At 36.9% G+C, this 20376-nt stretch overlaps 1 protein-coding gene across 7 annotated transcripts in view; it reads right to left on the minus strand.

Moving 5' to 3' along the window:
• CFAP20DC (CFAP20 domain containing) overlaps positions 1-20376 on the minus strand; it is a 287993-nt gene that overhangs the window by 21718 nt on the left and 245899 nt on the right. Inside the window, exon 16 of one of the 7 annotated variants that reach the window (XM_074404463.1) lies at positions 7567-7627. The exons of the other annotated variants lie outside the window; for them this stretch is intronic. Within the exon in view, the coding sequence (XP_074260564.1) occupies positions 7567-7627 (61 nt within the window). The remainder of the gene's footprint in view (positions 1-7566; positions 7628-20376) is intronic. 7 annotated transcript variants of the gene reach the window in all.

A 20376-nucleotide genomic window follows, 5' to 3' on the forward strand; every position in this document is an offset into this window, starting at 1 on the left:
CTGGCATAGCCTGGTTCTATTTCCCCAGCATTTTTTGTACCTTTCCCTTACCGTCACCACCATACTCTTCTCAGGCTTCACAGGAAAGCCACATCCTTAGTCTGTATTCTCACAATGGTCTAGTTGACTCTCTTTATCATCGATATGTCTTTCTCAGTCCTCAGCTTTCAGCTCAGATATTACTTCAGAGAAGCCTTGCTTGAGTTCTAAGTCTACCACAAGTTCTCCCAGTCAACATCCCAGCAGGAAACACTAGGCATACTCATATTAGGATGATCTGGGGAGAATTTGAGGAGGGGGCTTATTACAAAGGTAAGAACAGGCAGGGGATCCAAATGGGACCATATGAATACCAGAGCTGGTGCCACCCTTAGACCTTAAGGGAGAAGGAAGGGGCAGTGACCAGACCTAGAAGGCAAAAGATGTGGATAGAGAGCCTCCTTTAGAGGAGCTGTGACCCTGGGCTGAGTTTTGCAGTGAGCCTGAGTTAGTCCTACAAGGAGGGAGCTGGGGAAGAGTGCCCCTGACTTCCTTCTCCCTCTTTCTTCGATCTTCATTAGCTGAGTGCCTTCAGAAGCCAGAGGACAAGGAAGTCCACTGATGCAGTTTATATCTATCAGCCTCTCTGGACAGAGAGCAGGATGAAGGGCGGATACGGCAGGGCTGAGAGAAGACGTCTGGACAGATTCCATGGTTACTACAAACCAGTCATCTCAGTGTGTAACAATCTGCCCATTTGTGTGACTGAGTCATGTCTGGCAGTCATGTCTGACTTCTTTACATATTGAATCCTCACTAAATGTTTGCTGAATGAATGTTCATAGGAAGGCCAAGTCTAAAAGAGAAAGACATATAGATGAGAGCAAAAAGATGGGAAAATGGATGAGTTGTCTGAGGAAGACTTTGTAGGGAGAAGGTCAGGAGAACACGCTCTGAGAGTGGTGGGAGGAATAACAGGAGCTGAAAAGGCAGCTAGTTGAGAATGACATGAGAATTATGCTTGCCAGACATTTCTTCTCCCCTCCTAAAAGTGCTATCAGAGGATGTTTACATTATTATGACATCTGGAATAGGATCACATTTCTTCTATAGCGAAAGGTGGGAAACACGATGCATAAACAAAGACTACTGTGTTTTCATCTCACATCAATCCAGGTATATATAGAGGTATGCAATAAACACTCATACAAATGGGAAATCATACTCTTTCTTCTGGTTTCTACAAAATCAACTCTCCTGCCTATGTGTTTATTAAAAAATCCACAAAACAGAGAGGATTCAGCTTCCCACAAGTGCTTGGTACTCTAAGAAATCACAGGCACCATCTTCTCTATACTCTGTTAAATATACTTTATATGTCCTCTGAAGAATATCTTCCCTGTATGCCAGTATCTTCCCTCAGGTTAAGAAAATATTAATGACATAGCATTTTGGGACTATTTTCTAGACATTGAACTATTATTACATATGGTAGATAATTTAACTCTGGAGGCACAAATCCAGGCATCAGGCATTGAATTAAACAATATGTGAATAGTAATATCCCATCTACTTAAGATAATACGGGAGAAGGCTGATCCTTTCCTTTCCTTCTATAGACTGTTATCGGCATAGCTGCTTTCTAATTTTACATTTAGTAGATGTTTATCAAGCCCCTGCAGTGTTGCAGACTTTATGCTAGGTACTGAGGAGTAAGACATGGCTCCTGCCTTTCAGAAATTTGGTCTACTGGGAACAGATCACTAGACCAACATTTATAAGAGAGTGAATTAAATGTTACATAGAGGTAAGCCCAGGGAAACTCTTACGGTTAGGAGAATAGTTCAGGGAAGGCTTTCTAGCAAAAGTCATGAAAGGGTTATTCCTGAAGGATAAAAATGAGGATGCAAGATAGTGAACAGATGGAAGAATATTCTAGAAAGAACAGCATGAACTACAGTAGAAAGGTGTGAGAGAGACCTTGGGGTACTCCTAGCAATTGTAGCCAGTGGTTGAAGAAGCAGGATGCTTGGCTGGAAAATGAAGGCATTCTTACCTTATTACGAAGACTCTGGGGATCTACTGAACAATTTTAAGATAGAAGAATCTTGGATTTGCATTTGAGAAAGTTCACAGTGGCAGTGGTAGGAGAATGAATTAGTGGAGAATAAGAGAGGGACCAGGAAGGTCAGTTAGGCGCTTGCTGCTGTATAATTTAAGCAAAATAGAAGAGTGTTATTTTGGAAATTTAGTACATAGGTGTTTGATAATACATGTGAGAAACAAAGCACCTTTCCCTTAACAATATCTACTTCCTAGTGTGTCAAAATAAGGTTATATGGGGATCAGAACATGCTACCCCCAAATATGCCATATTAGCATATTGATTTTGAGCTAAAGGTCATTGAGAAACAGTAGATGCAAGAAGAGCTCCCTGATTTTCTACTTTCTCCCTAAAAACAGGACATAAATTTCCCCTGAGAAGGACATTCTTTCTGTACCAGGAAAGAAGAACATTCTTATCACCAGAGATGGGGAGGTAACACTGATATGAATCTCTACTAGCAAATATTACTAAAATAACCCCTATATTCCATTAATTTTTACCATACATTCTTAATCACATCCTTACAGCTTACTGCCCCTAGCCCAAACCCCTTTTCCTATTGTCTTGTCACATCTCCACAATTTATCTCTCATTGTTATACTGGTATATAGTCTTCTGGGTCTAGCCCTTCTTTGACTCTTAATTTCTTTTCTATGAAGACTTCCATGCACATGTAAAAATTAAAATATTAACATCAAGTAAAATTTACACGCTTTTCCATTGTTAATTTTTCTCTTGTTAGTTTCATTCATGGACTCCAGCCACAGAACCTAAGAAGGTAGAGAAAGTCTTTCCTCTCCTTCACAATGTACAGAAATTTCCTGAGAAGAGATCTTGTTTTTGTCATTCTGTGAGAGTGAAGATCTTAAGTGATGACAGTTTGCCTGAAGGGTCTTACACTTTAATAAGGAATATTTTAGATTCTTTTTATGTGGCTCATGTACTATTTAAGTAAAATTTAGATAGTTATTGGATGTCTTTGTGCCCAACAATTTGTTGGATATGCAAGGATACTGAACAAATGCAAGTCATGGTCCCAGAAAAGTAGATACATATGTGAATGTGCAGGTCAAAAGAAAAGAAATATAAATGTCCCCAAAATACAGAAAAATGCTTGCACTTAAATATAATTATAAAAATACAAATTAAAATGATATACTATCGATATGTAGTAGCTTGGTGAAAGTTCTAATGTTTCATAGAAGAGTATAAAATTAAGAAGATGGGACACTAGGAGCATATACTGCCCGAAGTGTAAATCAGTGAACAGTTTGTTAATATCTAACAAAATTATCTTTTGACCAAGTAATTCCACTGCTAGAAATTAACTGTAAACGCATACTTGCCCAACCTTGTAAATATATGCAAATGAAGATATTTATTATAGCACTGTATACAGTAACAAAGAGCTGGAAACCACTTAGATAAACATTCATTACCAGGGAACTGGCTGAATAAATTATGGTACATTGAAACAATGAAATAATATCTAGCAGCCAAAGTAGAATGTTGTCAATCTATCTGCACAAATTCAAAAAATTTAATAAAGTTGTAGAACAGTATAGCCTTATCCTTTTTATATGGAAAAAAATATATGCATAGAAAATATATTTTCTAATATATGCATAGAAAATTTCTGAAGAATGCCCAAGAAACTGTTAACTATGATCACATCTGGCAGTAGGAACACAGGGTTGGGCATGGGAGAAGTAAGACTTATTTTTTACTTCCTAGTTTTCTACCCTGGTTGAAAATTTTTTTTAACTACTTTTTTTTTTTTTTTAAGCAGTCTCTCTCTTTTTAGGAGTTTCTAATTTTATGACATCTATACGAAAACCCTTCTGAAATACAGCTGCAAAATATCTTTAAAAAGTATTTTAGGTGTCAAGTGCTAATGAAACACAGGTGTTAGACTGGTCCCTTGACCAACTGACAAGGAGAGATAAAATGGAGTTTCTTCACACTAACTTGCATGATCTAAATTGATCCTAACAGCTTTCACCACTAAAAATATGAATTTGGCCAAGCGCAGTGTCTCATGCCTGCAATCCTAGCACTTTGGGAGGCTGAGGCTGGAAGGTCACTTTTGCCCAGAAATTTGAGACCAGCATGGGCAACATAGTGAGACCTCATCTCTACCTGCCCCATGCAAAAAAAAAAAAAAAAAAAAAAAAAAGAAAGAAAAAGAAAGTAGTCCCAGCTAATTGGGCTACTTGGGAGGCTGCAGTGGGAGGACTGCTTGAGCCTGGAGGGTCGAGGCTACAGTGAGCCATCATTGTGCCACTGCACTCCAGCTTGGGTGACTCTGTCTCAAAACAAACAAACAAATAAATAAATAAATAAATAAGTCTACTTGGGAGACTACAGTGGGAGGACGGCTTGAGCCTGGAGGGTCAAGGCTATCGTGAGCTATGATTGTGCCGCTGCACTCCAGCCTGGGTGACAGAATGAGACCATGTCTCAAAAATAAATAAATAAATAAAAAAGTAAACTCCATGATGAAAGCTAAACATTTTGGGTCTTTACAAATATTGCTAATGTTCCTGGAAATTGTCAAGCTTTCATTTGCATAAACAACAGTTGCTTTATCTAACGCTATAAATATGACTAAAACAAGTAGGTGCTAACTTTTTATTTTATTTTTTAAACACATAATTCAAGAGGCTGATTTATTAAAAGAAAATGGTTCCTGGGCTGTTATTTACAATGTCAGGTCTGTCTATTCAGTGATATAACTTGACAAATAATGGTTCTAATGGCAAAGTTGGAAGATGCTCTACAATAGAGGGGCTGCCTAGCTAAAATCTCAGAGGAAACTCATAGACATTTTCCATTTTAGGAGATCTATTTACATGAGTTTGTGAAAAGTTTGATATTATGTTTTTATTTTCATTTGAAATAATTTTTTTTTTTAGTTGCTGGAGGACAAAAGGTCTAAACCTCATGGAAAACTATATTGTGACTCACTTATCTTTTACCTTTGATTGGAGGGGAATCATATCAGGGGTGAAAATTCTCAAGGAAGTCAGTTTATCTGCTCACAACAGAAAAACTAATCAAGCATTGTCTGATTAATTACAGACACTTGAAAAAAATGTTATCAAGGACTACAGCTGTAATCAATTTAATCAACATGCAAAGAGCCAATCTTATGGTTTTCTTGATTAACAAAGTTGAATGTCAAACAGCAAAGTGTGACATTGTAATGCCACTAGCTAGAGCTACAAATTGAGCATTTTCCCTAAATATTCAAAGTCAGGTCAGGATAAAGTGAGCATTCTTTTAAACTTTATTTCTTATGATGAGGACCATGGGTATGAACATTTCAATTCTTCCCCTTGATGTTCATTCCCATGTAGGAAAAATGCATTTTATTTAAGTAGTAGAAATGGGTAGTAACTTCAGAATGCCTCCATACAGGCACACACACACACAATCAACTACCTGAAAAGATCACACAATAAAACAGAAGCACAAGAAAGTGATGTGAGATTTCTCAGTTTAGTGTCATTCTAGTTGGTTATGGGATTCATCAGGAAAAGACATACCAGACATAAAGAGATAAAATGTCCTTATTAGGTTTTTTAAGATGTGAATGTGAAATGCATCTATATAGTGTCTGATGAGAAAATCAGAAAATTCAATCTGCTTATTTTATTTGCATGAAGTCAATTTAAATGTCAAAATATCTAATACAAGATTGGTTTATTAATGGTGTGTTTCTCACTCTTAAAAATCATAGTTTTAGCTATAAAGTGATGGTTATTTTTGTGTAGCCAAACACAGTCTGGAGTTTTATCTGTTAAAACAGCAATTCTCAATCTTTTAAGGTTCTCGATTCTTTTTTTGTTCTTGAAATTTAATAAAAGCACAAATAAATACTTACTTACTAACTAGTGTAAACCTAGAATATCCGAGACAGGTCTCAGTTAACTTAGAAGGTTTATTTTGCCAAGGTTGAGGACGTGCGCCCCTGACACAGCCTCGGGAAGTCCTGAGGACATGTGCCCAAGGTGGTCGGGGCACAGCTTAGTTTTATACATTTTAGGGAGACATGAGACATCAATCAATATAAGTAAGATGTATGTTGGTTCTGTCCAGAAAGGCGAGCGATGACAACCTGAAGCAAAGAGGGGGCTTTCAGGTTACAGGTAGGTGAGACACAAATGGTTGAATTCTTTTGAGTTTCTGGTAAGCCTTTCCAAAGGAGACAATCAGAATATGCCTATATCTCCGTGAATAGAGGGATGACTGAATAGAATGAGAGGCAGGTTTTCCCTGAGTGGTTTTCAGCTTGAATTTTCCTTAGTGATTTTGGGGTCCAAGATATTTTCCTTTCACACTAGTTAGCAAGTATTTATTTGTTAACTACCTAACACAAATAGTTTCATTATGAAAGTATGTAAATAATTCACCTAAAAATAAATGGGAAGGCATTCAAGATGATCTTAATACTATTCATATTCACATATGTTTTCTTAAAGGGAAGTGGAAGGAAAGTAGAAAGAGAAGAGTATATACGGTATATAGTAGTCACTCAATAAATACTTATGAACTATTAAAGCCTACCCACTGGTAATATATTATGGCAACTATAATTCTGGTCAGTTGAACAGACTTTTCCTCTCCCTTTTCTGAGAACCTAGAACTTCTTTCCTATGGGCAACTCATTTTATGTGGTTTGAGGGGCTAAGTCTCCCTTAACTACCAATATGGGGGTGAGCATGAGACCCAAGCTAGGCAAGAGTCTACTACTGGAATTTTGGTGGGTTTATAAGCAGTGAGCAAAATGCTGTGGGACGCCAGAAAATGCCACTCCCGAATATGCCTTTTTAGCTGAAGGATTGTTGAGCTAAGGACAATTATGAAGACACAGATGCGGGAAAGCTGTCTGTCTTTTCTCTATTTGCCTAAAAGTGGGACATAGATTTATAAAGATAAAAGGTACCTTGGTCCCTCTTTTACCAGGGAGGACAAAGGTTAACCACGGACGACAACGTGAGATCCTGTTGGCCTGAAGATGGCACCAGAGGAATCAACATGAAAAAGCTTTACTCACTGGCCTTTATCTGCCATTTATTTGCCTTCCTATAATTTTTTTTTTGTCCTTAGAGAATTAAATCTTGTTCTTTTACCTTGTCACTTCTTTATAAATTTACTGTTCTTTGTTGAATAATATATAAGCTAGAATTCAAAGCCACTTCTTTGAGAACTACTCATTTCCCAGGTATCTCATATGTATTACATACATATTTGAAAAATACACATATATTTTTACATACATACAATATAATTAACTGTTTTTCTCTTGTTAATCTGCTTTATGTTACAGGGGTTCATTCCAACTAAGAACTTATGAAGATTGAGGAAAAAGCTATTCTTCCTCCCTTACAATGCAAACAGGAACTGTGTAGAGTCCTGGTTAGAAAAAAGGCAACAGAAAGAACAGCAAAGAGATGGAAAGACAGTCCCTAGCTCACCATTGGAGGTCTGGGATTCAATCTTGCCTGCAGATCAACTCCGGACTCTTCCACTGTAGGGCTGTGAAAGAAAAATAAATCTTGGGACCCCCAAATCACTAAGCGAAAGGGAAAAGCCAAGCTGAGAACTGTTTAGGGCAAACCTGCCTCCCATTCTATTCCTAAGAAAGATAGCTACTAAGGTTAAAAAAAAAAAAAGCTACATACTCCCTCACAGAGAAATTTCCTTGTGGATAAAGAGCAGACAGAACTCAAAGTCATTCCTCTGTTCACTGACATAAATGCATATCTGATTGCCTCCTTTGGAAAGGTTACTCAGAAACTCAAAAGAATGCAACCATTTGTCTCTTACCTCCCTATGACCTGGAAGCCCCCTGCCCGCTTTGAGTTGTCCTGCCTTTTGGGACGAAACCAATGTATATCTTACATGTACTGATTGAGGTCTCATGTCTCCCTAAAATGTATAAAATCAAGCTGTGCCCTGACCACCTTGGGTGTATGTTGTCAGGACTTCCTGAGGCTGTGTTGCCGGTGTGCATCATTAACTTTGGCCAAATAAATTTCCTAAATTGACTAAGGCTTGTTTCAGATATTTGGGGTTCACAGGAGCCTATAAATGTATGACTTGTAACTAATAGGGTCCTCACTCATGTCAATCAAAGTGTGCACATGTGAATGATACCTATTGAATATATTTTCTCAACAGAAAAATAAAGGTTAAAAAAACTGTATTAAGTTAAAATATTTCTCAAGAAGTCCTTTAGAATCTCTACATTTCTATAGAACAGACTTAAATATTATCTTGTCTTGGGAGTCTGATGTGGCTTCCTAATGTGGTGAAAATGTAAGTGGGAGAACCCCACTGGTCCATAATCCTGCCACAGTCTCCCATAATCCTAGCCACAGTACAGCCCGTTGACCCTTGAGGGCCCCAACACTAAGACAGTGAGGTGTCTGGAGACTGTGTGATCTGCAGTAGGATCATGCTGGATCCTACAAACACCAAGTCCTAAGGAGCTGTGGCATGGTGCCATTTTGAGAGCATTATCCTCACTAAACTGCGTCCCACTCTGCCACTGGGGCTGAGGTGGAAGCCACAAGTAGTAATCCCATACCCTGCCTCCAGCAGAGGTGTGGCTGTGCATTTTCATGTGCCCCAAGGACAAATTCCACTGCTCATGACCTGGAATGTTGCTGCTACAGGTTTCCCAGCTGCCATCCTAATGGCTACTTCCAGAGAAAGCAACCCTGGCCTGCTCAATAGTAAGGCCAAAGTGCAGCTACAGCCACCCTGGCCTGAGCATTTTGTCAGTGGCATGAGGATCACCTCCTCCTTGTTTACCACAGTCAAATACCTGCATGCATCACTGCAGAGGGCCTGAGGGCAGATCTTCCCAGCCTGGCTTTAAACTCCCTCACCCTACAACAGGTACCTGAGGAAACTGTCTAGAAGGCTGGGACTCACCCAACCCAATCCATCACTAGAGGAACCTGGGTACTCCTCCTGGGGTATGAGGTGGGACCCTCTATACCTGCTGCTACCACAATAGCTGGCACCAACTGCCATGCCATCTGCAGATATGGGGACTGACTCCTGCTCAACCCCTTGCAGCTACTACCCGTGTGGACCACTTGGGTCCCAGAGAGTTGTTCTACAACTGCTACTGCTACCACCGAAGCCACAGCTGCTGCCCAGGAACTTGAGAACCTGTACACCCACCTGATCCTCTGCTGCTATTTCTGGAACTCAAGTAAGCCACTTAGAAGCCCAAGAATTGGCCTGCCTGGACCCACTAACATAGGATCCAGTGTATGCTGCCCTGGGGCCCAAGGACAGGCATGGACAACCCACTGCTGCCACCATTAAGGTCTGGAGACTGGTTCACCTGGCATCACAGTTTGCAGCAAAACTTCACTAAGACTTCACTAATAAATACACCCTAAGCCACTGAGGAAATAATAGACAACAACGACACCATTTACAACCAAAGACATCATTCAGAGACTACACTACTGCCTGCACCCAGATTCAAAACCAAAGTGCCCTACCCAACCAACACCATAGATACATCTTCAGGAAAAATTTCTCCTCAATAAAAGCACATTCAAAAAACTGGAAGAAGTGACAGTTACCCCAGATGTACAGATAATCAATGTTAGGATCCAGGAAACATAAAAAAGTAAAGAAATATGATGATTCCATAGGAATATAATAATTATTCAGCAATACATCCCAACCAAAAAGAAATTCATAAAGTCCTGGAAACAGAATTTAAAATATTGATACTGTAGGAGTGTGAAAGAAAAATGACGCTCAGTGAGATACAAGATAATTCTGAAAAACAACACAAAAATATCAGAAAAACAATTCAGGTTATCAGTGAGAAATTTACCACGGAGACAGATATCATAAAAAGGAACCAAACACATATAGACTAAAAATAAAGGGATGGAAAAGGATATTCCAAGCAAATGGAAACCAAAGGTGAGCAGTAGTAGCTATACTTATATCACTTAGAATAGACTTTAAGTAAAACATTAAAAAGAGACAAACGAGGTCATTGTAATAATAAAAGGATCAACTCAGCTAGAGGATGTAACCATCTAAACATATATGCACCCAACATTAGAGCACACAGATATATAAAGCAAATATTATGAGATCTGAAATTCTGGAATGAAATAATTCATTGAATTAAACAGAAAATACATTTGAAACCATCAATGCACTAGATCAAGTGGAAGAATCTCAGAACTGAAAGGTAGCTATTTTGAAATAACCTAGTCTGACAAAAATAAAGACAAAAAGAACAAAAAAGAAGGAGTAACATATTCATGACTTATAGGACACCATAAAGTGATCAAATACTTGAATTGTGGGTGTCCCAGAAGGTGAAGAGAAAATGAAACGGTTAGAAAAATCTACTTAGCAAAATGATAAATGAAAAATTCCCAATTCTAGCAAGAGATGCAGACACCTAAATGCAAGTTCAGAGATCCCCAAACAGATATAATTTAAAAAGCTCTTCTCCCTGGCACATTATAGTCAAAACTGTCATAAATCAAAGACAAAGAGAGAATTGTAAAACCAGCAAGAGAAACGCATCTAGTCATTTATAATGAAACCCCTATCAGACTAACAGTGTATTTATCAGCAGAAAACTTACAGGCCAGGAGAGAATGGGATGATACATTTAAAGAGTTGAAAGATTTAAACAACTGTCAGTCAAGGATACTATACACAGCAAAATATCCTTAAATGAAAGAGAAGTAAAATCTTTCTCAAACAAATGAAAGCTGAGAAATGAATTTGTTACCAGCCCTACAAGCAATGCTTAAGGAAGTCTCACACCTGGAAGTGAAAGAACAATTTCTACTGTCATCAAAACACACAAAAATATAAAAAGCACTGGTAGGGCAAACAAACAAATAAGATTAAAAAAATGTTATGATTACAGAATATCACCAAGCCACAATGGTAAATAGTAAGAGTGAAATAAAGGAACAAAGGATATGTAAAATAACTGGAAATCAAATAATAAAATAACAGAAATAAGCCCACATGTCAGTAATAACCTTGAATGTGAATGAATTAATCTTTCCATTTAAAAGGTATAGACTGGCTGAATGAATAAAAAAACAAGATCCAACTATATGCTGCCCACAAGAATCTAATCTCACCTGTAAAGATACATATAGACTGAAAATAAAGAGATAAAAAAGGATATTCCATAGAAATGGAAATGAAAAGCAGGATTAGCTGTGCTTATATCACACAGAACAGATTTTAAGTTAAAAAACACTAAAAAGAGACAAATGAGGTTATTATGTAATGACAAAGTAAGCTAGAGGACATAACCATCTAAACATATATGCACCCAACATTAGAACACCTAGATATGTAATGCAAATATTACTAGATCTACAGGGAGAGATAGACTCCAATACAATAATAGTTGGGAATTTTGACACCCCATTGCCAGCATCAGTCAGATAATTTAGACAGAAAATTAATAAAGAAACACTGGATTTTAATGACAAATTAGACCAAATGAACCTAAGAGAAATTTACAGAACATTTCATTCAACAGCTACAAAATAGCTATTCTTCTCATCAGTACACACGACATTCTCCAGGATAGAATATATGTTAGGTCACAAAATAAGTGTCAATAATTTTTTAAACTTCAAAGTCTTATCAAGTATCTTCTCAGACAACAATAGAGTAAACGTAGAAATCAATAACAAGAGGAACTCTGGAAACTGTACAAATACACGGAAATTAAACAACATACTCCTGAATGACCATTGGGTCAAGGAAAAAATTATTGAGGAAATATAACATTTCTTGAAGCAAACAAAATAAAAACAGTATACCAAAATACACTGTACCAAAACATGCTGAAACACAGCAAAAGTGGTGCTAAGAGGGAAGTTTACAGGAACGAACACCTACATCAAAAAAGTAGCAAATAAAATAAAAGTGATTTCAAAAACACCATCTAATGATACACTGTAAGGAACCACAAAAGAAAGGACAAACCCAACTTAAAATTAATAAAAGGAAAGAAATAATAAAGATCAGAGCAGAACTAAATGAACTAGATGCTAAAAAATAATAAAAAGGATCAACCAGACAAAACATTGGTTTTTTTGAAAAGGTAAAATTGATAAACCACTTGCTAGACTAACCAAGAAAAAACAGAATACCCAAATAAAACCAGAAATGAAACAATGTATTACAACTGTTACCATGAAAATACAAAAGATCATTAGAGACTATTATGAACAACTATACACTAACAAACTAGAAAACCTAGAGGAAATGGATAAATTCTTAAACATACACAATCTATCAAAATTGAATTAAGAAGAGACAGAAACCTGAACAGAACGATAACAAGTTATGAGATTGAATCAGTAATAAAAAATCTACCCATGAACAAAAGTCCAGTACCAGATGGTTTCACTGCCAAATTCCAACAAACTTTCAAAGAACATCAGTTCTTCTTGAACTATCCCAAAAATTGGAAGAGGAGACAATTTTCCCTGACTCATTTTATGAGGCCAGCATCACCCTGATACCAAAATCAGACAATGACACAACAAAGAAAAGAAAACTAGAGAGCAATATCCCTGATGAATATAGACACAAAAATTCTCAACTGAATAAGGGCAAACTGAATCCAACAGTATATAAAAAAATTAATACAGCAAGATCAAGTGTGATTTATCCCAGGGATGCAAGGATGATTCAACATATGCAGATCAGTAAATGTGATGCCTCAGATTAACAATGAACAGATCTATGAAGAATGAAGGTTTATAATAATCTCAATAGATGAAGAAATAGCATTTGATGAAATTCAATATCCCATCTTGATAAAAACTCTTAACAAACTAGGCATAGAAATGATATATTTCAAAATAATAAAGGCCATATATGACAAACCCAGAGCTAACATCATACTGAATAGGGAAAAGCTGGAAGCTTTTCCCCTAACAACTGGAACAAGACAAGGATGCCCACTTTTACTACTCCTGTTCAACACAATACTGGAACCCCTATCCAGAGTAATCGGGTAAAAGGAAAAAACAACAGGCATCTAAATTGGAAAAGTATAAGTCAAATTTTTCTTGTTTGCTGATGATATAATCTCATATCTAGAAAAACCTAACGACTCCCCAAAATTCTTAGATCTGATAAATGCAGTAAAGTTGAAGGATACAAAGTCAACATACAAATATTAGTATCATTTTTATACACCAGTAATGACTCAGCTAAGAAATAAATCAAGAAAGCAATTCTATTTGCAAGAGCTACAAAAAATATCTCGGAATAAATTTAAACAAGGATGTGAAGAATTTCCATAAGGAAAACTACAAAAAACTGATGAAAGAAATAGAAAAGGATACAAACAAATAGAAAGGCAGCCCATGATCATGGATTATAAGAACTAATATTAAAATGACTGTAATGCCAAAAGCAATCTACAGATTCAATAAAATCTCTATCAAAAATGCCAATATCATTTTTCACAAAAAGAAAAAAAATCCTAGTATTTGTATACAGTCACAAAAAAAAAACTGAATAGCAAAAGAAATTTTGAGCAAAAAGAACAAAGCTGTGAGGCATCACACTAACCTGACTTCAAAATATACTCCAAGGCTATAGTAACCAAACAGCATGGTATTGTTATAAAAAGAGACACATAGACCAATGAAACAGAATAGAGAATCCAGAAATAAATCCATATATTTAATAGCCAACTGATTTCCAACAAAGGGGCTAAGAACATACATTCAGGAAATGGTGCTGGGAAAATTGGATATCTATATGCAGAAGAATAAAACTAGATGCCTATTTCTTATCATATACAAAAATCAACCCAGTATGGATTAAAGACTTACGTCTAAGACCTGAAAATATAAAACTGGTAGATGAAAACATAGGAAAAACACTTCAGGACACTGATACAGGCAAAAATGTTATGGCCAAGACCCCAAAAACACAAACACAAACAAAAACAAAAACAGATAACTAGGACTATATTAAATAAAAAGTTTCCACATAGCAAAACAGAAGAAAAGCCAACCAACCAAACAAACAAAAACAAGAGTGAAGAGACAACCTGCTGAATGACAGAAAATAAAACTATGTGCAAATTACTCATCTGAAAATGAAATAATATCCAGAACATACAAAGAACTCAGCAAGAAGAAACCAAATAATCCCATTAAATCAGGTGCAAAAAACATGAATAGATATTTTTCAAAAGAAGACATACAAATGGCCAACAGGTATTTGAAAAAGTACTGAACATCAGTAATTGTCAGGGAAATGTAAATCAAAACCACAATGAGATATCATTTTGCCACAGTCAGAATGGCCATTATTATAAAGACAAAGAAAAAACAAAAACCTAAAACAAAAAACAGTTGATGGCAAAGATGTGGAGAAAGGGTATTCCTTATTTTTTCCACTTTTATTTTAGATTCAGGGAATACATGTGCAGATTTTTAATGTGAGTATACCGCGTGATGCTGAGGTTTGGGGTATGAATGATCCCATTAAGCAGGTACTGAGCATAGTACCCAATAGCTTTTTAAACCCTTGCCTCCTTCCCTCCATTCCACCTCTAGGGATCCCCAGTTTCTATTGTTATCTTTTTTTTTTTTTGAGACAGGGTCTTGCTTTGTTGCCCAGACTGAAGCCGGGCAGCACGATCTTGTTGCCATCTTTATGTCCATGAGTATCCAGTGTTTAGTGCCCACTTATAAGTCAGAACATCGTGGTATTGGTTTTCTATTTCTGGGTTGATTTGCTTAGGATAATGATCTCCAGCTGCAACCATGTTGCTAAAAAGGATATTATTTCATTTTTTTTATGGCTGCACAGTATTCCATTGTGTATATGTACCATATATTCCATGGCGTATATTCCATGGTACATATACATCATGAAAGACTATGGCAACAGTAGAAACTGGGGACTACTATAGGTGGAAGGAAGGGAGGGAGGCAAGGGTTAAAAAAAACTATTGGGTACTATGCCCAGTACCTGTGTAATGGGATCATTCGTACCCTAAACCTCAGCATCACATAATATACTCATATAACAAATCTGCACATGTATTCTCTGAATTTAAAAAGCCATAAGAAGGAATAAAATAATTGTCTTTATTCAGTCCACTCTTTGTGGACACCTAGGTTGACTCCATGTATTTGCTATTGTGAATATTGCTGTGATGAACATGAGAATGCATGTGTCTTTTTGGTAGAAGGATTTGTTTTCTTTTGGATATATACCCAGTAATGGGATTGCTGGGTCAAACAGTTCTAACTAAGTTCGTTGAGAAATGTTCAAACTGCTTTCCACAGTCGCTGAACTAATTTATATTCCCACCAAAAGTATATAAGCTTTCTAAAAAGAGAACTCTCATAAACTGTTGGTAGTAACGTAAATTAGTACAGCCACTATGAAAACAGTATGAGACATTTCTCAAAAAGCTAAACACAGAATTACCATTCAATCCAGCAATCCCACTACTGGGTATTTATCCAAAGGAAAAGAATTCAGTATATCAAAGGGATACCAGCACTTACCTGTTTATTGCAGCACTATTTACAATAGCAAAGACATGGAATCAACCTAAGTGTCCACTAATGAATTAAAGGATAAAGAAAATACAGTATACATACACAATATACTGTTGTTCTCTTTTATGGCTGAATGCTATTATTCTCTTTGCAGCAGCATGCATGGAACCAGAGGTCATTATGTTATCTGAAATAATCCAGGCACAGAAAGACAAATACCACATGTTCTCCCTCATATGTTGAGAGTCTAAAAAATGCATCTCACAGAGGCAGAGAGTAGAATAATAGATGCCAGAGGCTGGGAAGGCTGTGTGGGTGGGAGGGGGATGAAGACAGGTTCATTAGTGGGTATAAACATACAATTAGATAGAAGGTATAAATTCTAAAGTTTGATAGCAGAGTAAGGTGACTATATTTAGCAAAAATGTATATGTCAAAGTAGCTAGAACTTGAAATGATACCAACACACAGAAATGATAAATATTCAGGATGGATACCCCAAATATCCTGTCTTGGTCATTACACATTCTATACATGTAACAAAATATCACATGTATTCCATAAATATGTAAAATATTATGTATCAGTTTAAAACAGAAAATAAACCCTATCTTTTTACCCAACAGAGGATACACATAGAATGAAGACTTCTCATCTCAGATAAACATAGCATCATTGAAGATGTAGGGGAAGTAACTGCCTCCCTCCCATAACAGGTTTGCTTCACATGAAGGAAACCAAAATATGTGCCCCCAAAATATGCCTCCTTGACCTAAAAATTGTTTTTGAGCCAAAGGTAATTAAGAAAAAGAAAGCAGGGTGTGGTGGTTCACAGCTGTAATCCCAGCACTTTGGAAGGCCAAGGCGGGTGGATCACCTGAGGTCGGGAGTTCGAGACCAGCCTGACCAACACGGAGAAACCATGTCTCTACTAAAAATACAAAATTAGCCAGGCATGGTGGTGGGCACCTGTAATCCCAGCTACTCAGGAGGCCCAGGCAGGAGAATTGTTTGAATCTGGGAGGCAGAGGTTGTGGTGAGCTGAGATCGCACCATTGCACTCCAGCCTGGGCAACAAGAGTAAAACTCTGTCTCAAAAATAAAAATAAAAAGAGCAAATATAGGAAAATCTCTCTCTATCTTCTCCCTTACCTGCCTAAAGACAGGATATCAAGTCTCCTTTACTGGAGATAACTCTAAACTTTTAGGAACTCAGAGGTGACAGCAGAGGAATCTGCAAGGAAACTTCACTCCATTAGTTTCGTCCCACATATTTACCTTCTCTCAGTTTCTGGCTCTTGGAAGCTGAAAACAGCTTACATTTGTCCTGCTATTTCTCCACAAATTTACTGTTCTTTGTGGAATATGTTATGTTAAGACAGAGTTCTAAGCCACTGCTTTGAGTGACTTTTCATTGAGGTTTCTCCCACAGGATATGTGCTGCAAATGTTAATAAACTTGTTTGTTTTTTTCTCACTAATCTTTCTTTTATTACAGGGTTCATCCCAACTAACAACTCACGGAGGTTGTGGAAAATTATACTTCCTCCCTGGCAATATCTTTGAAAACATTAAGAAAATTACTTGAATGCCTGCTCTATGCCACTTTATACTTGTATTCTAAGTATTCACAAGGGTGGTCTCAAAAACACAGAGTCTCTGCTCCCATGGAGCTTACAATTCAAAGGTGGAGGCAGACAGTAAATACGGTAGTCTCTCTTTGTCCTTGATTTTATTTTCTGTGGTTTCAGCTACCTGAGGTCAACCATCCAAAAATATTAAATAAAAAATTCCAGCAATAAACAATTCATAAATTGTATATCGAGTACTATTCTGAGTTTGTGAAATCTTGTGCTGTCCCTGTCTATCCTGTCCTGGACATGAATCCCTTTTCTGGTGTATCCACACCCATTAGTTTCTTGGTAGCAGTCTCAGTTATCAGATTAACCATCATAGTATCACAGTGCTTGTGTTCAAGTAACTCTTATTTTACTTAGTAATAGCCCTGAAGAGCAAGAATAGTGACGCTGGCAATTAAGAGATGCCAAGGAGAATCTGCATACTGTTTCCTTTAAGTAAAACCCACGAAAGTTCTCTACTTAATAAGGAAAGAAAAAAATAATATACTGAAGTTGCTAAAATCTATGGTAAGAAAAATCTTCTGTGAAGTTATGAACAGTATATTGTTATAATTATTTTATTTTATTATTAGTTATTCTTATTAATATCTTACTGTGTCAATTTATAAATTAAACTTTATCACAGGTATGCATATATAGAAAAAAATATAGCATATATAGGGTTTGGTACTATCTGCAGTTTCAGGCACCCACTAGAGTCTTGAAATGTACCCCCTGTAGATAAAGGGGAGCATAACTATAAATATACAAAGAAAGCATAGTATTTCAGATAGTAAACAGTGCTATAAAAGAATAAAAGTAATTTCATATAAAAGCAATTTTTAAAATAAAAAGATCTGATGAGTATTTAATATTAATAGCTCTAGCACAGAGTAAGGCTGATAGAAGATTTCATAAAAACTCCAAATCTTTGTGTAAATTAGTTCAACCCTTGTGGAATACAGTGTGGTGATTCCTCAAGGATCTAGAACCAGAAATACCATTTGACCCAGCAACTCCATTACTGGGTATATACCCAAAGGATTATAAATCATTCTACTATAAAGACACACACACACATGTTTATTGCAGCACTATTCACAATAGCAAAGACTTGGAACCAACCCAAACGCCGATCAATGATAGACTGGATAAAGAAAACGTGGCACATATACACTAAGAAATACTATGCAGCCATAAAAAAGGATGAGTTCATGTCTTTTGCAAGGGCATGGATGAAGCTGGAAACCATCATTCTCAGCAAACTAACACAGGAAAAGAAAACCAAACTGCCTGTTCTCACTCATAAGTGAGAGCTGAACAATGAGAACCCATGAACACAGGGAGGCGAACATCACATACCAGGGCCTGCTGGAGAGTGGGGGTCTAGGGGAGGGATACCATTAGGAGATAATGTAGATGACAAGTTGATGGGTGCAGCAAACCACCATGGCATGTATATACCTATGCAACAAAATTGCATGTTCTGTACATGTATCCCAGAACTTAAAATATAATTTTAAAAAAGAGGAAAAAAACACTAAAAAACAAACAAAAACTTCAACTCCTTGCACACAGACAGATCCAGGGCACACAGTGAGAAAGGGAAACCCAGCATGGTTGATTTGGGGCCATCTATTGGAGATGGATGTTTCTAATATAATGGGCCCCTCAGAGGAACAAATTAAATTCACAGTTAAACCATGTTTACCAGGGAAATCCTATTGCTGAGAATCCATAGACATTTTTGAACTTCTAATGTGACAGCACTGTATGAGGAGTAATGGGTAGTGAATGGGGAATCAAAGAGAAAAATTCCTTACCTTTAGATTATCACCTCAACTTCCAGCATGACTTTCCTAAATCCCAGCAAGACTTGGCTGGTCACAAAATGGGATGCTAACATATTCCCATGCTGCATGTCAGATGAACACGTGGCTAGGCTGGGATTGTAGCAACGGCAATGACTACCACCACCACAGTGGAAAACACCTTGATAATCCACTGTGGAACTGTATATTAGACACAAATTTAGGACACTAATTTAGTGTATAAATTGCACAGTTTTTAATCTCAGCTTAAATTTCCTTTTAGTCTTGTGACCTTTGAGCCAAACTCTGTCTCTGTTTCCATATCTTGAATATGGGAATAAGACAACTGACCCTACTGGGTTATGGCAGGGATTAAATAAACTACAGTCATCCTTCAGTAGGAGCGGGGATTAGGTTTCAGTTCGTCCTCCCCACATATACCAAAATCCTCAAGTTGGCCCTGCAGAACCCCGGTATGTGAAAAATGGGTTGGAAAAAATCTGTACCATAATCTGTAAGTGAACCCATACAGCTCAAACCCATGATGTTCAAGGGTCAACTGTAACATGAAATATGTAAATGCTTTCTGTACAGTGCCACACAGTAAAACTCACCACACAGTAATAGTGTTAGTAGTTATTACTGTTTAAAATTACAGAAAAAGGTTCATTCCCAAGCAACTTTATATAACAGCTTTTAGTTATAAGACAACTGTAGGTTAAATGCTTTGTAACTAAGTCATTAGCAAATCAAGAGCAAAAAACTTTGCAGCCTTCTCTAACTTTAACTAGAGAATAATTGCCTTAAAATTAGAATACAAAATCAAACCATCTAAATCTTTCTGTGGAATGATGGGATTTAATGATGCAGAAAGAGTTGGTGGGATTTAATTTAATGCTTGAGCTTAGCTCTCTGGGCTTCTGTAAAGAATAACTACAGGGTATCATTTTCATTACTGTGTCAGATTATCACACACCTTATTTATGTACTGATTTCCATTTTCTTTTCAAAGTTTGGTTATACCTTTCTGTTCAAGAGTCAAATAAAAAAATGATATGCTAAAAAGAAGGCTCTGTGAAGTGAATGACAATTCAATTTCCCCCAGTGTTGGCTGGTTGCATGAGAAAATAAAGAACTGGAGCAAGTTGACAGGATCTTTAGTTGACTAGATTTATTTCCCAGAATTTTCAGGGTGTGTTAATCGTGACATTTCAGTTAATAAAAAATATTGTGATAAAAAAGTGATATGGGTGATAAATGGACTTTTGAACAGATGTGATG

The sequence above is a fragment of the Saimiri boliviensis genome, chromosome 8, assembly GCF_048565385.1.
Source record: "Saimiri boliviensis isolate mSaiBol1 chromosome 8, mSaiBol1.pri, whole genome shotgun sequence".
Taxonomy (NCBI): domain Eukaryota; kingdom Metazoa; phylum Chordata; class Mammalia; order Primates; family Cebidae; genus Saimiri; species Saimiri boliviensis.